Source organism: Gracilinanus agilis, chromosome 5, assembly GCF_016433145.1.
Source record: "Gracilinanus agilis isolate LMUSP501 chromosome 5, AgileGrace, whole genome shotgun sequence".
NCBI lineage: Eukaryota > Metazoa > Chordata > Mammalia > Didelphimorphia > Didelphidae > Gracilinanus > Gracilinanus agilis.
Window position 1 is genome coordinate 6,774,195 of NC_058134.1, and position 20,501 is coordinate 6,794,695.

Sequence of the window (20,501 nt, forward strand, 5' to 3'; positions counted from 1 at the left end):
TCTTACTGTCAATCGTGCTCCAACGCGGAGCACCCCCATCTCTGAAGGGTTCGCGGTCACATTCTGGCTTCTAGCAAGGCTCATTTCAAACCGACAAATGAGGCAAAGGGTAACCCGGAGAGGGTGCGAATCGAGGCCTGTCAAGGAAGCGAGGAAAAGGCGGGCCTGAAAGGACCCTTGACGAGTCCCCCCGCAGCTTTCCTCTGGCCCGGGGCCTCAAGGAAGATGCAGGTCGGCCTCTTACATGGAAGTCAAAAAAGAAACGACTGTTGCCTGTCAGGCCCAGGGAGGCCGCGGGGGAGTGAAGGAGGGGACGGGGCCGCCCCTTCCATCGAGAGGCGGCCGAGGAGCCGAGGACAGCAGGCCACCCGGCGTGGGGCACCACGAGCCACGGCGAGAGGCCCACCGAGGACGTGTGAGGGGTCCAGAGACCTTGGCGAAGAAGCGGGACCCGTCAGGCCGGAGCCTGTGCTCGCAGCCAGGAAAGAGAGAAAGGCAGGACATGGGGCTGCTCTCACCCAACTCGCTGCTCTCGTCGAGCTCACGGCTTCCTGAGAGGAAACATTCCAATGGCCGAGCCGCCTCTCTGCAGGATCACTTGAGAGGAAGGAAGGAGTCAGCAGGGCAGCACCAATGGGCCGGGCACCGGGCTGAGGACTTTTTACGAAAAATATCTCATTTAACCTCCACAAAACCCTGCCAAGCAGGGCTGTTATCATCCCATTTTACAGTTTAGGACACCAAGGAAGGGCTGACTGCGAGGCGAGCCGAGGCGAGCCGACCTGGATTTGAACTTGGGTCTCCCCAGCTCTGGCACAGGCTCGCTCTGCCGAGCCGTTCACTGATGTGGGAGATGAGCAGGAAGGTGCTAGAATTCTCATGCAGGGGGCGAGGGGCTCCCTTTAGGGGGTCAGACTTTGTCTGGTGGAGGGACACAGATGGGGGGCCTTCCTGGGTGAGGAGGCGGCCAGGCTCAGGATGGCAGATGTGGGAGGGATGCTGCACTGTGGAGCTGGCGGCAACGTGAGCAGAACTCTGGGATGGCTGAGCCAAGGAGGGACCCGACTGGCCCAGGCGACTGCGACGGCCCAAGAGGAGGCACTAAAGGGCGGAACGGGCTGAGGCCGGGGTCGGAGGCTGGAAGAGCAAGTAGGAAGGACACCTGTGCCGAGGGAGCGTGGCAGGGAGGGAAGGGAAGGCGGCCACCCCGGAAAGGAAGGCCAGAGGCGGGAGGGAAGGTCATGGGAGAAGAGCTGCGTCCAAAGGAGAGTCTGAAGAGGCCGCAGACAGGGCCAGACAGAGGACGAGGGAAGAGCAGGAAATGTGCCGGGAAAACGTGGATGGACGAGGAGGACCCAAGAGAGGCTTTGCTTGATGAGAAGAGCAAGACGACTCCAGGGAACAAGAGGGAGAGGAATGGAAAAGAAGGGAAGAGAAGGCGGCTGCGGGCCGAGGAGCCCGATTTCCTTCTATAAAATAGGAGACAAAGTGCTTCCCCAAGAGGGGGAGAAGCCGTCGAGGAAGGTTTGGAGCGGGACGAGAGAAAGGCTGCTGTGGACGCGGACGGGCCGCTCAGCTCCTCAGGAATGGGCTTGTCTTGCTTCCATGAGGGTCCGTCGAGATCTCCCATTTTAGGGGGGGATTCTGGAGATTTCCTCCAGGTCCGGTGACGGCGGAGTGAATCAGGAGCTGGTGGGAACTCCCCCAGGCTAAGGCATGGCGGGGCACAGTAAGCAATGGGAAAGGAGGCTTCGGGAGGACGGTGTGGAGGGAAGCGGGCCTAGCCCGGGTCACTATGGAGGGAGTGAAAGGGGGGATGGTCTGGGCAGGACGGGGAGCTGAAAGGGTTCATTTTCAAGGGGAGCCCTTGTAGGTGACGGACAGAGCACGAGCAGGCCCGTCTGTCTTTCCTGAGAGTTAGCGGGCCCAGGCAGATGTGCACAATTCTCAGGAGGAAATGAAAGCTTTATAATCTATAATGCAAAGCTTAAATTCTTTTGAGAGTCATTTCAGGATAAGGATCTTGCCATCTCCCCAGAATCCAGACAACGAACCCGTTGGGTGAAGACACCATGAAGATGCCTGAAGACCCTTCACTGGACCATGAAGATCAAAATTGAACTTTGGGGTGCAGCTGATTGAACTGTGGGGAGTTGACTGAGTTGAATGCATTTGTTTTGGAATGTCCACTCTTGTGCCAATAGGGGACGGCCCCAAATTGGCTTTTTGTCAACACGGCTGGTTTTATCCTTTTTTTCTTTTAAAATCCACTGAAAAAGACCAGCCTTTTTCCCCGGATCTCAGGGGGGAAATGTGCTACTTAAGTAAGTTCTGGGGTTCCACTTAGAGGTCTTTGGGCTCACTGGAGCTTTTAAATGACACACTTCCTGCGGACACTTTGAAACTACATTTTCCACGGTTTGGGGGGTTTCTGGTTTGGGGCGTGGTGACGCCTCCAACGTAAAGCGCAGCTTCGATTCGGACGTCGGCCCTGAGACGGACGAGGTACGGCCTGCGGGAAGTTTGAAACTAGAACTTAGGAAAGGCAGCACTCTGTTCTCTCCTACCGACACGGGCCTAACTACATATTACTCTTCCTCTCAACATCGGCCTTTATCATTTGTGAATGCGACGGAGGAGAGCTGAGGAGCCGGGGGAGGGGCCTGCCGTGACGCTGAAGCCCCCTGGCAGGGGAGACAAAGGGGGCCGAGGAGGCCGGGCCTCCGGGAGGGAAGGAGGGGAGCGCCGGGGAGGACTGTAAAAGGTGAGCTCGAGGGTGGCCGCGTGAAGAGCTCAGGGCGGGCTGCTGCGGCATCAGCTCTCACAAGGACCTGGGAGAGAAGCGCTGTTGGTATCTGCGTTTCATGGTCACGCGGCTAACCGTGTCTGATCCAGGAGGGAACTTCATCCGCGTCCCCCCGAGCTGCCTCCAGCGTATAACGTGTGTCCCTCACCTACCCGATGGGGCCATTAATGACAATGTGACGAGGACCGGAACAAGCGGCCCAAACAGGTGCTTTATCAGGAGGGAACCGAGTCTTAGCGAGGGATGGAGAATACAAGGAAAAGGCAGCTCGTTGGTAGAGATGCATCTCTGAGAGTCCAGCGGAGAAGGCGGTCATTTAGGAGACGGAATGGCGGAAGGGGCAGCGGGGACTGATGGGCAGAGAGGGATCCCCGGGACGCGGGGAGGATGGGTGGACGTTGGGGAAATCGTTCCCAAACGAGTTCGAGTGCTCTGAGCAGCCCTGATGGCTTGGCCTCGGGGGGGGGGCATCCTCCAGGGGGTCAGCACGTCCGGCCGAGGGACAGGGAAGGGGGCCGGCTGGAGAGGGAGCAGGAGCGAGGCAGAGGAAGAGGAAAAAGGAGCCTCTCCGGTACCCCGTTGGCCCCCAAACGCAGTCACGAGACTCGTTGGGCCCCTGAAGGCCCGAGAGAGAGACAGGCCAGCCGTGAGGAGCGGAGCACGGCGAGGGCCAGGACCGCGCTGAGGGAGGACTGAAGACCCCGACGAGGACGCCAGCACAGCAGAGTCACGGGAGGACATTGGTGAAGAGAGGGGGAGGCAGGCTGCCATGGGGACCCCAAAGAGTACCGGACGAGCACCAGACAAGAGAAAGCTCAGAGGCCAAAGGGGACGGCCACTGGCTATCCGTAAACAGCGGTTCGGAAAAGGAAGAGCCCGTAGAAAGGAGAGCAATTCGGTGGGATGCGATTCAAAACGCATTTATTCGGAGGCCGTCAGCCCTCTGCAGCCCCCGCTGGAAGGACAAAGCGCAGACAGACAGGGTGCCGCCCGTCCCACTCCCACACTTCGGCCCGGCAGAGGCCTCAGCGGCAGGGAGACTTGGGGCCAATACCCGATGCGCAGCGCCAGGGACTGCCATGCCGCATGTTACTGACCTGGCGGAGAAAGCGGAGGGGGAGAAGGCCTGGCCCGGCCCACTGAGGACTCGGGGTGTCCCAGATGCCGGCGTTGGAGGGGGGACCCTCCGATGTACCAGGAGGCCCGACGGGAGGAGGCGGAGATCACCGAGAAGCTCCGGGCATCGGGACAGGCTTCGGGCGGCTAACCGAAGGCTTTGGGGATCTCAAGAGACCCAAGTGAGGCGGGAGAAGGGCAGAAGCCGAGTCTGTCCACGGTGCGGATCTCACAGATGAGGAAAACCAAGTAAAATGGGAAGAGCAAATAGAGGAAACAGAGCGAGGTCAGCCAGTGTCGGCAGGGCCAGGGGAAAGGCCAATCCTGGAGCATCTGGAGCAGAGAGAAGCAGGGGCGGCCGAAGTGCTGGGGGAGGCCTGAGCGCCCAAGAGGGGCTTCTGGTCCTAATCAGGGTCCTAGAGGGCAGGGATGGGCGTGGAAAGGCCTTGAAGGACAGATCAGAGCAGAAGAAGGAGCGGGGCCTGGAGGTGGGAATGGGCTCCTCGGGAAGATGGAATGTGCCTTTGTGGGATATGGGGATCGAGGGGGGCCCTGGAGGGAGCCCCCCATCCTCCCTCCTCCCCAAAGCTTCCCATGATCATTTTCCTGTTGCTTCTCTTGCTTTGTCTGGTTAGAAGAGCCAGGCCAAAACCCTCCCTGCTCTGCTGCAACCTCCAGCTCTGCTCCCCAAGTCCTTCCTGCATTAACCTTCTCCCAGCCTGAGCAGCCCAGGACCAAGACACCACGTGGACGCCGGCCCCTAACACTGTGATCTACAAAACCCTTATCCACAGTGCCTTATCCCCATTACAACTACCTTATCACCCTACCTGCTTTAATCCCCTTATTACCCCTAGCCTATTCCCCAATTATTACTCTACCTGATTTAGTCCCTTACCACCTCGGTTTATTACCTCCAGCCTATTCCCTTATTACAATTGGTGAGCATAGTTAGTAAAAAAAAAAACCTGCAATCTTCTGAAACACCAAAAATGAATCTGGCAAGAATTACATTTATTTTAGGCAATGTCTCCATAATGGCTTGGTCTTTCATGCAAGGCCTATGCAAATTCTGGTTCATAAAAGTCCCAAATCTAGTGCAACAAATGCTAGAAATATATGGTTATTATAAATGGTTTGCCTTTACCCTTGCCGAATGCATATGTTTCATCCCCACAGCTACTGCAATAATCCTATCTCTTTGGCAAATCCTTGTGATTTCTACGGCAGTTTTGACTCACCTATGTAATTACTTTAAGACAACTGCAAAAATTGATGCTGACTCTGGGGAACTAGTAGAGAACATCAAGCTACTGTTCCAAGTGTTAAAGCAAATTAGAGAGGGAAAGGAATTAGATAAGCACACAATCCTCCAATTGGAGATTGTGGAATCGAAATTTTTAGGACGCAATAACGCCGCAGAAGATCAACCAATCCAAAACGCTGTAGTCTCTGTATTACCAATTGTGGACAGGACCATTGTTCAACCAGGAGAGGGGGTGGTGCACATAAAAACATACAAGGCATTCACTCCAAGTGATATGAAGGTTCTAAAAAGGTGATTCCCCAAGTTCTATGAAAAACCTTTGAAGAGCCTCAAAGAGCTAAAATCCTAGTTTTGATGATGTTGAATTTCTTTTGGGGGAATTTTACTCTCCCTCAGAAAAGGAAAAATTCCTCAATGAAACTAGGACGAACCCCAATTTGGAATCTTGGCCACTGGTTCATCAAGACCTAGATTTCACACAACATGCCAACATGAGATATTTAATGAGATGCCGAGCAGATTTGATTGAAGCAATGAGACTGCACGCTAAAAGACCAAATGCGTGGCAAAAATTCGAAAAGCTGAAACAAGGGGAAGAACACCCAAGTAGTTTTCTGGATAGGGTAATCGAAGCTGCAGAGACAATTCTTGGTCTTAGAGATACACATGCCCAGGATACCATTGACCACATATGTAGACACTTTGTAAAGGAAACCTCAATCCTGATACAAAACTACTTTACACAAAGTTGTCCACAGTGGGAAACACTGCCACTGGAGGATGTAAGGCAACATGCAGCTTACATTCACGACTCAAAACAAAAAGAGGCAAGATTAGCTAGACAAACTGAAAATGATAAGGACAAAGTGATAGCTCATCTGAAATGTCAATTAAAACAGGCAAAGTGAGAGAAAGAAATAGAGGAGGTGAAAAATTTTGCTCTCCAAACCAGTAGGAGCCAAAAATCAGTACAGGCAACCTACTAGCAACACCCAAAGAACAAAATCATCGTCCCCACGTTGCTACCTATGTGGACGGCTTGGGCACGTCCTTCGATTTTGTAGATTTAGGCAGCAAATAGATTTTTCCAGAAATGATAATCAAAATCAAAGAGACAGAGGCAACAGAAAGACCTACTATAATTCTAAATGGTCTAGGAATAACAATGACACAAAAAGAAATGATGATAACAAACATGATGGTGTGTGCTGTAACCATGCATGTAAAAATATAGCCAATCCCATTCATTAGATGAAATGGAAAGATATATTCAAATGGGAATGAAACCTAAGAAATCATTATGAATCGAGATTCCTGATTTAAAACCCTCTAATCAGTGTAATTTGGGTGTGGCAGAGTCTAGTCTAAGTGAGGAAAGCAAAATGGGAAATCTGGGCAGAATAGAACAAGTGTCTAAAGCAAGTTACACAGAAGATGAACATAGATCTGTGGTAGATAATCAGCAATGGGAAGAAATAATGCAAATGCGCAGAGAAATCTATGGCAATAATGAGGATGATTATATAAGGGATCAGCTTTCTCATTCCATATCACACACATTGGGTGAGAAGTATAAGGATCAATCAAGCCATCGCAACAGCTCACATCAAGAGACTTTGCGATCTTGTTCAGAATCATCAAAAACTCTAATTCCTCTCTTTATTCCAAGTATAAAACAAAGGGGCAACTTGGATAAAGAACATTATGGTGAGGATTTACAAAGTTTCCAGAAAGGAACACTTTCAGTAACCTTGGGGGAATTAGATACTAAAAGTCTATCCCATTCATGTGCTTTAGACACCGTGTCACAGATTGAGGTTAAAGAGCAAAACAATCAGCACATTGGCAAAGATTTGATTTTAAAGATGCAATCCACTGAGTTGCAGGATGATAGCAGCTGTTTAGGAAATTCCACATCCACCTTTCTCAACCCCTTAGCTATAGATTTTCAATCAAAACTTTGGGGAAGGGAAAGGGAGCAGTTGTTGTCTCTAGTAATCAGTGTGGCTAATGATAACATCAATGAAACTGTTGCTGTGATTGATAACAAAAACCATCTGACTTCAGTCACACAAACATCAGGGCAAGAAAAGGAATATCAGTCTCCTTTTGAATCAGTAGTTGTACCTGAAGTGTTGAAGGTAACACAATCTAACTACCATACATTCCCAGATACTACTGAGGAGAAAACTTCTGATTTGGGGCATGACAGTTCTTTAAATATCAGAGTAGACGGTAAATCAAATCAAACCTCCATTTCTGCAGCCCTTAGTGAAAGCCAACATGAAATTTCCACAAATGACAATGACTTACCAGTTCTCAATGAGAGAATGCTCTTTAAGCCTGCTTTCTGTATTCCTGATTCTAAACTGAACTTGCCAAATGGTGCTATAGGAAGTTTGAGTTTAGACACAAATGACCATACGCAACACTGGATCAATGATAAGTGTACATGAAATACTAAAGATTCTTTATTACCCCTCGTGCCAGTGAAGTCCAATGACAGTGGAGAACCATTAGTTACCCTAGAAATCAGGGGGGGGGATATACTATGAAGGACTACTAGGCACTGGTGCAACTTGTTCCATTTTACGTGAGGCACCTGAAGGATGCCAATATCAAGGCAGTTTGAGAGTAAGAGGAGCTTCTGGGGTATCACAACAAGTCCTGAAGCTAAAAGTTAAAATGCTAAAATTTGGACCTCTAACTCTCGAACACACCTTCTTATTGATACCATCATGTCCTTCAAACCTCCTGGGACAAGATCTCCTATGCAAATTGGCTGCCACCATCCAATGTCAACCAGATTGACAAATTTATCTATACCTACCTAAGAGATCTTTAAAACACCATCCTATTTTATTTTTAGACCCATGTAGTGAGGAACCATCATACCAATCAACTGATAATATCTATGAGGTTCCAGATGACATTCCAGATTATGTGTGGGCTAAAAATTCAAATGAGGTGGGCAGGATATTGTCAGCGGAACCAGTAAAGATAAGAGGTAAAAGAAGGTTTACCTCCAAGAATTCCTCAGTTCAGACTTAGCCAAGAGGCGATAGAGGGAGTGAAACCCATCACAGAGTTTATTAAAGCAGGGTATATTAAAATATGGCTTTTCACAATATAATACACCAATCATGCCTGTAAAGAAAGCCAAATTATCTCCTGATGGGAAGACTCAATGATGTTTAGTACAAGATCTCAGAGCAACAAACGACCGTGTGCAAAAGATCTATGCTGTGGTACCAAGTCCATCACAACTCATAGCAGCCATTCCACCTGAAGCTGCTTGGTTTACTGTTCTGGACCTGAGCTCTGCGTACTTCTCTTTTCCCCTGCACAGAGACAGCCAGAAGCTGTTCCCTTTCTCGTGGGAAGGCGAATCCATCCTATGGACCCGTTTGCCCCAGGGTTTCTGAGATTCAGCTTCGGTCTTCTGTCAAATACTGCAGAGAGACCTTGAGTTGATAACTTTCCAAAACAGCAAAATGGTACATTATGTTGATGACATCCTGCTAATGTCACTATCTGCTGAAGTCTGTTACACTGATAGCGTACACTTAATCAAAGAGCTAGGCAAAAGGGGCCATAAAATTTCTAAATGTAAACTTCAATTTGTGATGGAAAAAGTAAATTATTTAGGATTCATCCTAGAGAAAGGCTCCAGAAGAATTTCCCAAAAGAGAACACAAGTTATACAAAATTTGAGTTTGCCTAAGACCAAGAGGCAACTCAGGGCAATCATAGGAATAACGAGCTTCTGTAGAAATTGGATTCCAGGTTATGCTCTCATCGCAAGACCTCTGATAGAGCTAACCAGGAAGGAAGTTCCAGAACCATTAAAGCTGACTAATCATGTCCATGCAATAGAGAAATTAAAATCACTTACTCTATCAGCTCCAGCCCTAGGTATCCCTGATCATGACAAACCATTCCTACTTTATGTACACGAAGATAAAGGGATAACCTCTTGTGTTCTCACACAAACATTCGGGAATAGACTAAGACCAGTCACTTAATACAGTTCTAAATTAGATTCGGTGATTTGTGGTATGCCTAGTTGTTTAAAAGCCATAGCTGCTGTAGCCATCATGATTAGAAAATCTTCATCCTTGGTATTAGGGAGTGAACTGAAAGTATTTTTCCCACACCAAGTGGAATCTACTTTAAGAAACACCACCTTGCAAACGTTCACCTCCCAAAGACTATCACAATACCAAGCAATCTTTGTTGGCTAATGAAAATATAACTTTTCACCAGTGCAGAAACTTAAATCCTGCGACTCTGATTCCAGATTTACCTCTGGAGGGAGAAAGTCTACACATCTGTGAAGATGTACTTAGCATCTTGCATAAAACAAGACCTGATTTAGACGATAAGCCCATGAAAAACCCTGATATGACCTTATTCACAGATGGATCGTCATACATAGTAGACAATCAGAGATATACCAGAGCAGCTGTAGTGACAGCCTCCGAGACCCTTTGGTACTCATCATTACCATCTACCATGAGTGCTCAAGGAGCAGAATTAGTCAGTTTGATACACGCTCTGAAGCTTGCCAAAAATCACAAAGCAAACATTTTTACGGATTCACATTATGCTTTCTCAGTTGAGCATCATTCTGCTGAAATCTGGAAAAATCGAGGCTTCATTACATCCAATGGCAAACAAATAGCATATTGGAATTTAATCAATCAGTTGTTGGATGCAATCCAATTACCAGCCCAAGTGTCAGTTATTCATTGCAAAGCTCATTCCAAAATCCAAGGGCCAGTGGAATTAGGGAACAAACGTGCAGATATCACAGCCAAATACGCAGCAAAGTATGGGCCATTTACAATTCTGAATTTATCTTTGGTAGAGGAAGGTGATCTCAAAAACATATATTCCCCAAAGGAAGTGAAGAATTGGAAGAAACATCACGGTGCATACCTTGCTAACGGAGTTTGGCTGGGAGCAAATGGAAAACCTATGTTACCTAAATCCCTATATTTCACCTTTTGCAATGCACTACCCCAGAAAGGGCATTATGGAAGTCTGGGCATGGCAGATTCCATAAATAGGTATTGGAATGCAAGGGGCAAATATGAAGTTGCTATGAGAATTCACAGAGGTGCAGAATTTGTATGCATTACAACCAGACAATTACAAAAGTCCATAGTATGGGAGGAAAACCATTAGTTTACACACCATTTGAATGCTTACAAATTGATTACATCACAATACCAAGTAGTCAAGGTTATAGATACGCTTTAGTGATAGTGGATAGATTAACTAAGTGGCCAGAAGCTTTTCCAGCAAAATGTAACACTTCAGCATTTGTTGTGAAAATCTTACTGAGAGAATTGATACCTAGATTCTCTATTCCACTACCTATTGCATCAGATTCTGGGTCCCATTTCACGAATAAAATTTTAGCTACAGTTTATGAAACCTTAGGAGTCAAATGATATATTCACTCGATATTTAGACCACAGTCGAACGGGCAGATTAAACACCTGAATAAATCTTTGAAGATTCTAGTAGCAAAAATATGTGCAGAATCTCACATGAAATGGCCTGATGCATTACCATTGGCACTATTCCACCTAAGATGCCAACCCAACAGCATTACACACATTTCTCCATTCAAATTGTTGTATGGACATCCACCATTCTGTGGCACATCACCTCAAAGCATTCACAAATTATCACACCTGGGTATGGAATGAAAATTCTATGAATATATTAAATTACTCAAAAAATGATTAAATCAACTCCATAAATTAGGCTTGATACATCAAAGAGTACCCTTTGATTTTAATCTACACAACTTCCAACCTGTAGACTATGTTTACACCAGAAACTTCACTAGGAAGTCTGTGTTAGAACCCAAGTGACTTGGACCGTTCCAAATAATTCTAACTACTCTGAGTGCAATCAAAATTAAAGGAAAGGATCCTTGGTTCCATGTCACCCATGTCAAGCCAGCAAAAGACATGTCCCAACAACAGCCATAAGACCCAGATACTATACAGCACAACCAATCAGTCAAATAAATCCTCAGAGAGTCCATAGCCTATACATGAGACCATAGAACCAGAGCAGCAATCAGAACAACAATCAGAGCATGAATCAGAACCAGAATTAGACCAAGAGCCAGTAAACAATCAGATATTACACCAAATTTTATACCCAAATGATTATCCCAATCCCAATTACTTAGAAGAATCATCTGTAAACAATTATGACAATGGAAAAAAATCAACAAAAGAGGAAGACACAACATTTGATTTACAATCAATCCCAGCTTTAGACGATGACGATGAATAAATGAAGAAGCACAAAGACATAATCATGAACTCTTTGTTACCTATAATCATCTTTATTAAACCGCAAAAGAAAAGAAGAAAAAATTATTCACGTTTGATAGACATTTGAACTTTTTTCCTGACCTAAGTAAACACACTAGAAATCAGTTCCAATGCAAGATGACAAGCGAGGGTGCATCAAACGACACAAGTGCAAGTTAACAAGCGCGGAATAACATCAAACACAAGTGAGGCATTGCTGACTTCGCAGATCTTCACAAAGACAGCAAACCTGAGAACTACAAAAGACATCCGTGACCGAATGCATCAATCATAAGAAGGACATCCACACTGTGAAGAGGAGCATTGGATCAACATTGGACACATGTGTTTGAAGAAGATAACTTATACCCATAAGAATTCTCATTGCATACAACACTGGATTCCATCCAAGCAGGACATGCACTTTGCAAAAGAATTCTGGTGGAGTAAGTATGTAAACACTTCATTACACAGATAAGTCACACTAGACAACACATAAAACATTTTCCTGACTTCACATCTACATGTGAAACACTAAACTTACACTTAAGAGAGAAGAGCATGTCTGCCTTAGTACAGAATTTTCTCTTACTTTGGTTCAGACACCTTCTACTCAAATCACCTGACACTTCATGTAAATACGTAAATTTTGCTTACTAACCCTTAGCAATAAGTTTTACTAACACACAGGGACAGTTTAGTTAGTTTGGTAAGTTAGTACGGGGACAGATTTTCTTTGTAAATATTGTACATAGCATAAGTCTATGGTTTGACCAATAGACTTACAAATAATTATAGTCTTACTTATTCTTTTTTTTAAACTTTTTTTTTTATTTTAAACCCTTAACTTCTGTGTATTGACTTATAGGTGGAAGAGTGGTAAGGGTAGGCAATGGGGGTCAAGTGACTTGCCCAGGGTCACACAGCTGGGAAGTGTCTGAGGCTGGATTTGAACCTAGGACCTCCTGTCTCTAGGCTTGGCTCTCAATCCACTGAGCTACCCAGCTGCCCCCTCTTACTTATTCTTACTAACATTTCTAACATAGGCATAAGTGTATTAACATATCCATACACTAACTTTAGAAAGTGAACTAGAATTTAGGAGCTTAGATTGCAAAATTGTTTTCTTAGTTAATATTTTCTTTTTAGCTCATAAAATTAGATAGATACATAGATAGAATTCATTACTTTGTTCTAGTTAGGAAATGTTAGCTTTAAGAATGTTTGTGAATGTTTACATTTACTTTGTTTTTCCTTTCTGTTCAAATTTTTTTTTTTTGCAAAACTTAAATCCCCATTCCTTTCTTATGGCTTTACTTACCATAACCCGTCTTAGTTTGGCTTAGTCTAGTCTTAGCATAGTTTAGGAGATATCAACCCTTTTTCTTATTTTGCAAACTTAGGGATAAGAGCTTAGTTAGAATTTAGCTTAGAATAAGAGTAGTAATTCCTTAGAGCTTAGTAACCACTAAATGTTGCAAGCTGCAAATTTAGAAAAGAGAAAATGGGCAAAATGTAGTGCAAAAGGGTGCATATTAACCCTGCAAAGCCTTATTGCAGAATTTCTGACAGCTGAAAAGGGTTTAGAATCCTGAGGAGAGGCAGTTGATCCTGGAGACTCGATGGGAGTAGGAGGGTCAACTGAGCTCTATCTTTGGTCTGAAAACCTGGCCTATATTCTGCAGCTTTTCTCTTAAGATTTGTTAGCTTAGCTACTTTCTTTGAATCTCCCTGACCTTCCCTATCCCAACCATCATTTTTCTCTTTCTGAATTTCTGTTGGTTTTGGAAAGGAGGGTGGATATGTGTGGTAGCTTTCAAACTTTGTAGATTTAGTTTCCCCATAGCCAAGTAGGGCTTACCCTTGATACAAATTATCTCCCGAATCATTATATGCAACTTTCTTAACCCTATGAGCAACAAAAACCTCTCGGGGCTGAGTTAGGCAGGTCCTTTCTCAGTCTCACATTCCTGTGTCCCTCCCCCACCTGAAGCTTTCCCTAGGTGGCTGTTAGAAATACCTTGTATCCCTCTGTCCTTTACAATCAACCCTGAAACTCAATAAACCCTGTTTGTCACTTAATCAAACCTTTGGCTAATTCAGTAGTTGATTGACAAGAGAGGCAAAAGGGGAGAAAGGAGTAGTATTCTCTCTGGGTCCTGAGGGGAGTTGGAGGTGTCCATTTTGGAGGAAGTGCAATCTCAATATTTCCTCTGGACTCTTCCTTTGTGAACCTGAGAAACTGACTAGAAAGCCCTCTAGTCAGTTTCAAGCCATTTCTGGCTGGCCCAACCTTGGTCTGTAGAAGTGCCCTTCCTACCTGGAGGGCTAAATCTGTTTCCCTTCAGTGTCTTTGTCTTAAACCCGTGTACCCAGTCTCTGTCTCCCTGCTTCAGCTGCCTGCCCAAAATACTTCATCCTCTCCCTTGCAACTCTTTATACCTCAGTGTTTATATTCCCTAATCTCAGTCTTTCCCTTACCTCTCCTACCACCTCAATTTACCACCTTCACCATTGTACCTTCCTTTCCCACCTACTGACTTGGAGACCTACAAAACCCCTATCCACAGTGTCTTATCCCCATTACAACTACCTTATCACCCTACCTGCTTTAATCCCCTTATTACCACTAGCCTATTCCCCTATTATTACTCTACCTGATTTAGTCCCTTACCACCTCGGTTTATTACCTCCAGCCTATTCCTTTATTACAAGTTATTACAATTTAATTCACTTATTACACCCGTCAAAGGGATGTTCCCGAACCCTGCTGAGCCCCAGACAACTGCCTAGCGTCCCAGCCAGGGGGGCTATGAGGTGCAGAGGAGGTCCCCACACCAGTGCTGGGGCTCCCCTCTGCTTCAACACATGACCTGCATACCCCGCTGACTATTGGAGCAGAGGAAGGCTAGCCTCTGGGAGCACACAGAATTCTGGGTCTGCAGAAAAGGGGAGAGCCTGCAGCATCACACAGTAGGCTCTACGCAGCCCTGGGAAGACAGCGCGGGGCGGGGGGGGGGCTTCCTTGCTGGGCCAGGGCAGGATGAGCCGCCAGCTCAGGTCACTCCCCTCTGAAGCTCTGGAGGCCTCATCTTCCTCCTCACAGAAACCTGCAGAGCATTTTCCCCTCCCCCCAGCCCACAGCCCCAGCAGGAGGAGAGTCCAAGGCTAGAGATGCGGCTGGGGTGGGAAGGGGGTGTCTTGGCAGGAGTGAGGCTCAGAGGCCAAAGATACGGAGAAGAATACCCAAGGGGGTTGGGGAGAGTCTGAGCATCAGAAGTGGGGGTGGCAAGAGAAAGGAGAGCTGACAAACCGGGGCCAGAAGGCGGCCCCAGAGGACCGCTCAGGAGGACACCACACACGATGCCAAGGTAGAGCAGGGTCTCTGGTCAGGCTCTCTGGGTAGCCATGCAAGGCCCTGGGCTCCGAGCCTCTGGCACTCTCTGTACCCAGAACGGTCAGAATGTGGCTTAAGGGGAGCCCCACGAGGCAGGAGCTCTTGGAAGGCAGACAGGAGCTTCGGTCTTCCTCTGAATCCCCAGTGTGGGGCTCAGAGAAGTGCCAAGTCACTGTTCCTTCTGGGAAGAGTGAGTTATGGGGTGTAGGAAAAGAGAAGTCACAGGGAGACAAGGGGCGAGTGAGGAGGAGAGCCAAGCCCTTAGAGCTGCCATCATGAATGTATAGCCGATGCTCAGTTAAGCGGAATTTCAATTTATCAAATCAAAATGTGGGTTCCTCAAAATAATAATCAAATCATTGAAGTAGAGGGACTCCAGAGAGCCCAGAAACTGGCAGGAAGAAGCTGCATCCAGCAAGATCCTGACCTGGAATGTCATCTCTGATACTTCCTAAAATGGTGAGACCAAGAGAGAAAGGATTCACTTTTCTGAAACTCAATTTTCTCATCTGTAAAATGGGGACAATAACAACTTGAGTTCCTCAATAATTGAAGTAAAGGACTTTAATGTATTTCTGTGCAGGTATTCTATAACGTACCAGATAAACGCCAGCTAATTGTTTTCTTCCTTTCTCCCTCCATCTGAAATCGTCGGCAAAAATATGTTTTGTTCAGGAAAGTAAGTGCAATAACAGCGACAAGTCCCCAAAAGGTTAGGGGAAAAAAAAAAAAAGATCATTCCAAAGATGGGGGAAGGGACAGAAGACGAGAAATCCAAGGTGTCGGAACAGAGCCAGAGAGCCAGAGAGATTCCAAGGATCATTAAAAAAGAAAAAAGAAAAGAAAACGGAAGGAAGGAAGAGAAGCCACTCCCAAGTGTTCACTCTTCTTCTTAAAATCAGGCTGGACTCTGAGACCAAGGACTGCATTGATAGTCTCAGAGGTTCCCTCATCCCCAGCCATATTTGAGCATAAGCAGCAGCCTATTTTCCATAATAGTTTGAGAATAATTATAAACGCAAATATAATTGGGTACTGAGTAATGGTTTCAAGTCTGTGAAGAAAATATCTTCATCTCCAAAATATACTCAATTGCATTCTAAAACGCATGTCACCGTATGTTATTCTGTGCTGTGTGTGAGGGCAGCAAACTTCCACGAAGGACTCCCCACTCCCGCCCCTCGGCTGAGACGGTGACCTCGGCCGCCCTCTCGCCATCGTCCTGGGACCCGAGCCTCCTCTGGCCATGGAGACACGTGCCATCTCCCCCCCCCCCTTCCCATGAGGCCAGAGAAACCTCTGGAGAGGTTTTACTGAAGGCTGGTCTACACGGACAGCTGTCCACGCCGCAGACTCAGAAACGAGCCCTGAAAGTCGTGAAGGCGGAGAGGACGGCTGGGCAGAGCATCTTGTGTGGCGCGGCTTTGGATCAGCAGCTACATCCTCAGGCTCCTCCTGGGGCTCAGGAAACGGGGCCTGACCCTGGTCCACCAGCAGCTCCAATCAAGGCGGGCCCACGCAGGACTATAAAAAGGGGGGCCTGGGCCAGATGACCTCTGAGGACCCTCCTCCCACCGCATTCTGTGCCTGCTTTCCCTCCTTTGCCCTGGAGGGATCTGGAATGAGTGTGCCCACCCCCCCAAGGGTCCAGCGCCCAGGGGGCAGCCTGCCATGGTTGTCCACTGTACTCACTGTGATCTGGCACCAAACACAGTGAAGTCCCGTCAGGCCCTGGTAGCATTTGACATTTTTGTGGCACTTGTCACACTTGGTCGGACAGTTGCCTTCAACCCAGTAATGGTGCATGACCTGGAAGGGAACAACATGGGCAGCTGTAAGTGGATGGAATCGCTGACGCTGGCCCGATGACAGCCCACCCCGAGGACCCCTGCCATGTGACCCGCAAGGCGAACCAGACACACAGGAATTAGCCAGCCCTTCTGGCCTAGGCCTGGACCCAGGGAGGGGATGAGAGGGGGAGGCCGAGCAGAAACAAGCAGGGCCCAAAGGCCAGAGCACTCACGTCCGTGTTCTTTTTGGACTTCACGTAGGTCTTGATGCATGAAGGGGGGGCTCTGGCCACGCAGCGCTCATGGACGGTGTACTTGCAGACTGAAAGGAAGAAGCACGTGCAGACACGACGTTACTCCTCAGCCGGAGGAGGTTTTCCCAAGTGAAGAGGGGCCCGAGCAGGGCCTCCTCCTTCCTCGCCAGCCATTGCTACCTCATCGATCCAATCGGGCTCTGCTCTTTGCCACGGGACACAAAAGGCCAATTAGCACAGGAAATATTCTGCCTGGGAAAAGCCACGATGACTCCATCACGGCATGGCAGGAAAGGCTTAATTAAATCAGTCCTCACTCAAATTTTTCACAATAACTCTCAAATGACTGAAATGTTAAAGAAAAATGGATGACTGCCAAATGGCTTGGTGTCATTTGTTCATCGGGAGAAAATCTACATGCTACCAAGTTTAGGCGAGGGGAGCAGCTGGCCAGCTTGGAAATCAGACCCAAGACAGTGGTGGAGGCTGTTTATCGATTTATTCCAGCCTTAGACGGCTGCCTCCCCACCTCCCTGCCCCGAGAGCAATGGGCGTCCTTCAGGCCGAGCCATCGGGAACGTTTCAGCCAATGGGAGCCTTAAGCCTGGCTCTGCAGGCGGTATCTGCCTCGGCTCAGCCACGTGTTTTGTTTGATAAACATGTCTGAATCCTGAAGGAAAAATATAGGAAGAGAATGAAAATGTCAGGAAAATAATCAAATGTATTCTAACTCAGCACCATCTCCAATTCCTTTGTATGTTTAGATTCTTAAAGAAATTTAGCTTAATACAAATATGTTCATGTGATAAAATATAGTTACTGTGTCTAACAACACTGAATATATGAAAATATGGAGGGAAAATCCAATTAAAACTGAAAGGGAGAAAGTCTATTGCAAGGGAAAGACTCCTCAATTTGGAACCAAAGATTCCCCCTTCCCAACCTGGCTTTTCGGCCTACTTCGGTGTGATCTGGGGCAAGTCAACCTCCATTTTCACACATGTATAACGAAGGCACAGAACTAGAGGACCCCAAAGCCCCTCCGCCTCAAAGGTGGAATTATGAACTCCATGTCTTTTCCCCATTCCTAATGGGATGTGGAACGTTGAGGCCATCAACAGCACAACCCTGAGCTCTATGCCTTATATTTTCAAAGAACTTCAGCCAAAGAATTCATTGATTTGATTCTGTCCTGTTTCTCAGAAACTCAGAGAGAGAGGACAAATGTTCTCTGCAACAGCGCCCAGGCTTCCACCTGGGCCTCAGTTTCTTCCTCTGTACAATGGGGGGCCTGGCTTCAATTGCTTTGACAGTTCTTTCCCATTTAGATCTAGGACCTTCCCCAACAACCACGGAATTCAAGCCATGCTCCAAAAGGGCTGGTTATTATAATGTAGTCAACAGATTGTCATCCCCATCTCTGCCGGAAGACCTTCAAGAAGGGGTGATCCTGGGGCAGCTGGGTAGCTCAGTGGAGTGAGAGTCAGGCCTAGAGACGGGAGGTCCTAGTTTCAAACCCGGCCTCAGCCACTTCCCAGCTGTGTGACCCTGGGCAAGTCACTTGACCCCCATTGCCCACCCTTACCAATCTTCCACCTATGAGACAATACACCGAAGTACAAGGGTTTAAAAAAAAAAAAAGAAGGGGTGATCCTATCACCGCTCCCCATTCCGTATTTGGATGGCTTCTGCCCTTTGGGCCTGATTCTGTCCTGTGGAGCCAAGCAGAACTGAACCTCCTCCGGGATGGCTCTTGAAGTCCTTGAAGAGAGTGGTCATGCCTCCCCTTCCCCGTTCTCGGGGGGCACAGACCCAAAGCCTTCCTCACTCCAGTGGCTCTCTGTGGACATGCGCTGTTTGTCCATAGCCTACACCGTGGCGTACGAGGATGAACGCAAGCCTCCAGACACACTGGATCAGGGTGGTACGGCGGCATCACCAGGGGCTCCTCCCGCTCTAAGGCAGCCTGAGAACTGAGTCCTCTCTGAGCCCTCATTCACGGGAACTCGCCATCCCCTAAAACCCTGAAAGCTCGATGAAGACAAAGTGCTGCCTATGCAGGCTCCCCTCGCCTTGGGCTTTGGATGTTGGTTTCTTGAACCCAAATGCAAGGCATTGTAGCTACCCCGATGAAAACCACCATCCCGGGCTGGCAGGCCCCCTTGTCCCTTCCTCTGTCACCTCCTATTTTAGTGCTCCCTCCTGGCGTGATGATATCCAAAGAGTGGAGGAGTGAGCTCTCTCCGGGGGTCTGGCTCTGAGCTATTGAAGAAAATGGGAAACAGCAGAGGACCAAGAACAGAACCCCAGAATGCTCTGCTGGAGGCCCCCTCCAGAGCTGACATCAAGCCATTAGGGAATCAATGATTTTTAGTGAGATCACAGAAAGAGCTCCAAATACAGCAAGCTATATATATTCTCATAGAGCCCCCATTTCTCCACTTGTTCTTGTTGTTGGGGGACAGAGAGGTGGCTCAGTGCCTTTCTGACTCCTCTTCCAGAGTTCAAATTTAGCCACAGACACTTAGTCACTGTGTGAGCCTAGGCAAGTCCCTGATCTGTGTTCGCCTCGTCTGTAAAATGAGGTGGAGAAGGAAATGGCAAATGACTCAGTGTCTTTGCCAAGAAAACACTAAATGGGTTAAAAAAGAATTTGAAATGACTGAAAATCAACCACTTTATTAAATCCTGGTTAAAATAATCTAAGTAAGCTATAGCGAGACTATTTCCCCTAGTCCATACTTTTGAAAACTTGTCCAAAATAGCATAATCAGGGCACGGATTGTACTCAAGGACTCTGTAGTATTCTCAAAGGTGGTTGTTTCCTTTTCCAGGGATTCACGAATTGGTCCAACTAAGGCTTATCAAGAGCCCAAGTTCAGCAAGCCAGTTCAAAGATGTGGAAACCAATTTCCCAAACCAAAGGCATTGGGCCACATGTCACAAAGTCCACCCACCGAGACCTCCCCCAGCTGTCAGTGCGCTTCTCTGCTTTTGGCTCCAAACAAGGTAAATTAATAATTCCATTCTCCATTAATTCTGATTCAAACGGATCCTTTATTACCTGACCACCAATCCACAGGATGCTCTCCATAAGCCAACTCGACTAACCTACCCATGAGGTATGGGGGAAGCACGAGCTCTGGGCTCCAGGTTCATCGGTCACTTAAGGAGGGACGAAAGCCAATAAGTGTGAGATAAGTGTACAAATGAGCTAAAATATAACGGAGAAACAAGACAAAGAACGATCATTTCTGGCCACCAAGAATTCTTCCTTCTAACTGGATTCCCTATTAAATTACATAGTGAATGGAATGTCCTCTTGAGTCCTTCCCAACTCAGATTTGGACTCAGGGAATAAAAGAGTATTTTTCTATCCCCTTCCTGACTCTAAGACAATAGGCAGGCAGTCAGGGAGGAAAGGAGGAAGGAGGAAGGAAAGGAAAGGAAAGGAAAGGAAAGGAAAGGAAAGGAAAGGAAAGGAAAGGAAAGGAAAGGAAAGGAAAGGAAAGGAAAGGAAAGGAAAGGAA

At 47.2% G+C, this 20,501-nt stretch overlaps 1 protein-coding gene across 1 annotated transcript in view; it reads right to left on the reverse strand.

Annotated features, from left to right (window-relative positions):
- DGKB (diacylglycerol kinase beta) overlaps positions 1–20,501 on the reverse strand; it is a 490,262-nt gene that overhangs the window by 325,733 nt on the left and 144,028 nt on the right. The window contains exons 10-11 of the mRNA XM_044678847.1: positions 16,951–17,039; positions 16,620–16,736 (exon numbers count right to left, since the gene is read on the reverse strand). Of these exons, the coding sequence (XP_044534782.1) occupies positions 16,620–16,736; positions 16,951–17,039 (206 nt within the window). The remainder of the gene's footprint in view (positions 1–16,619; positions 16,737–16,950; positions 17,040–20,501) is intronic.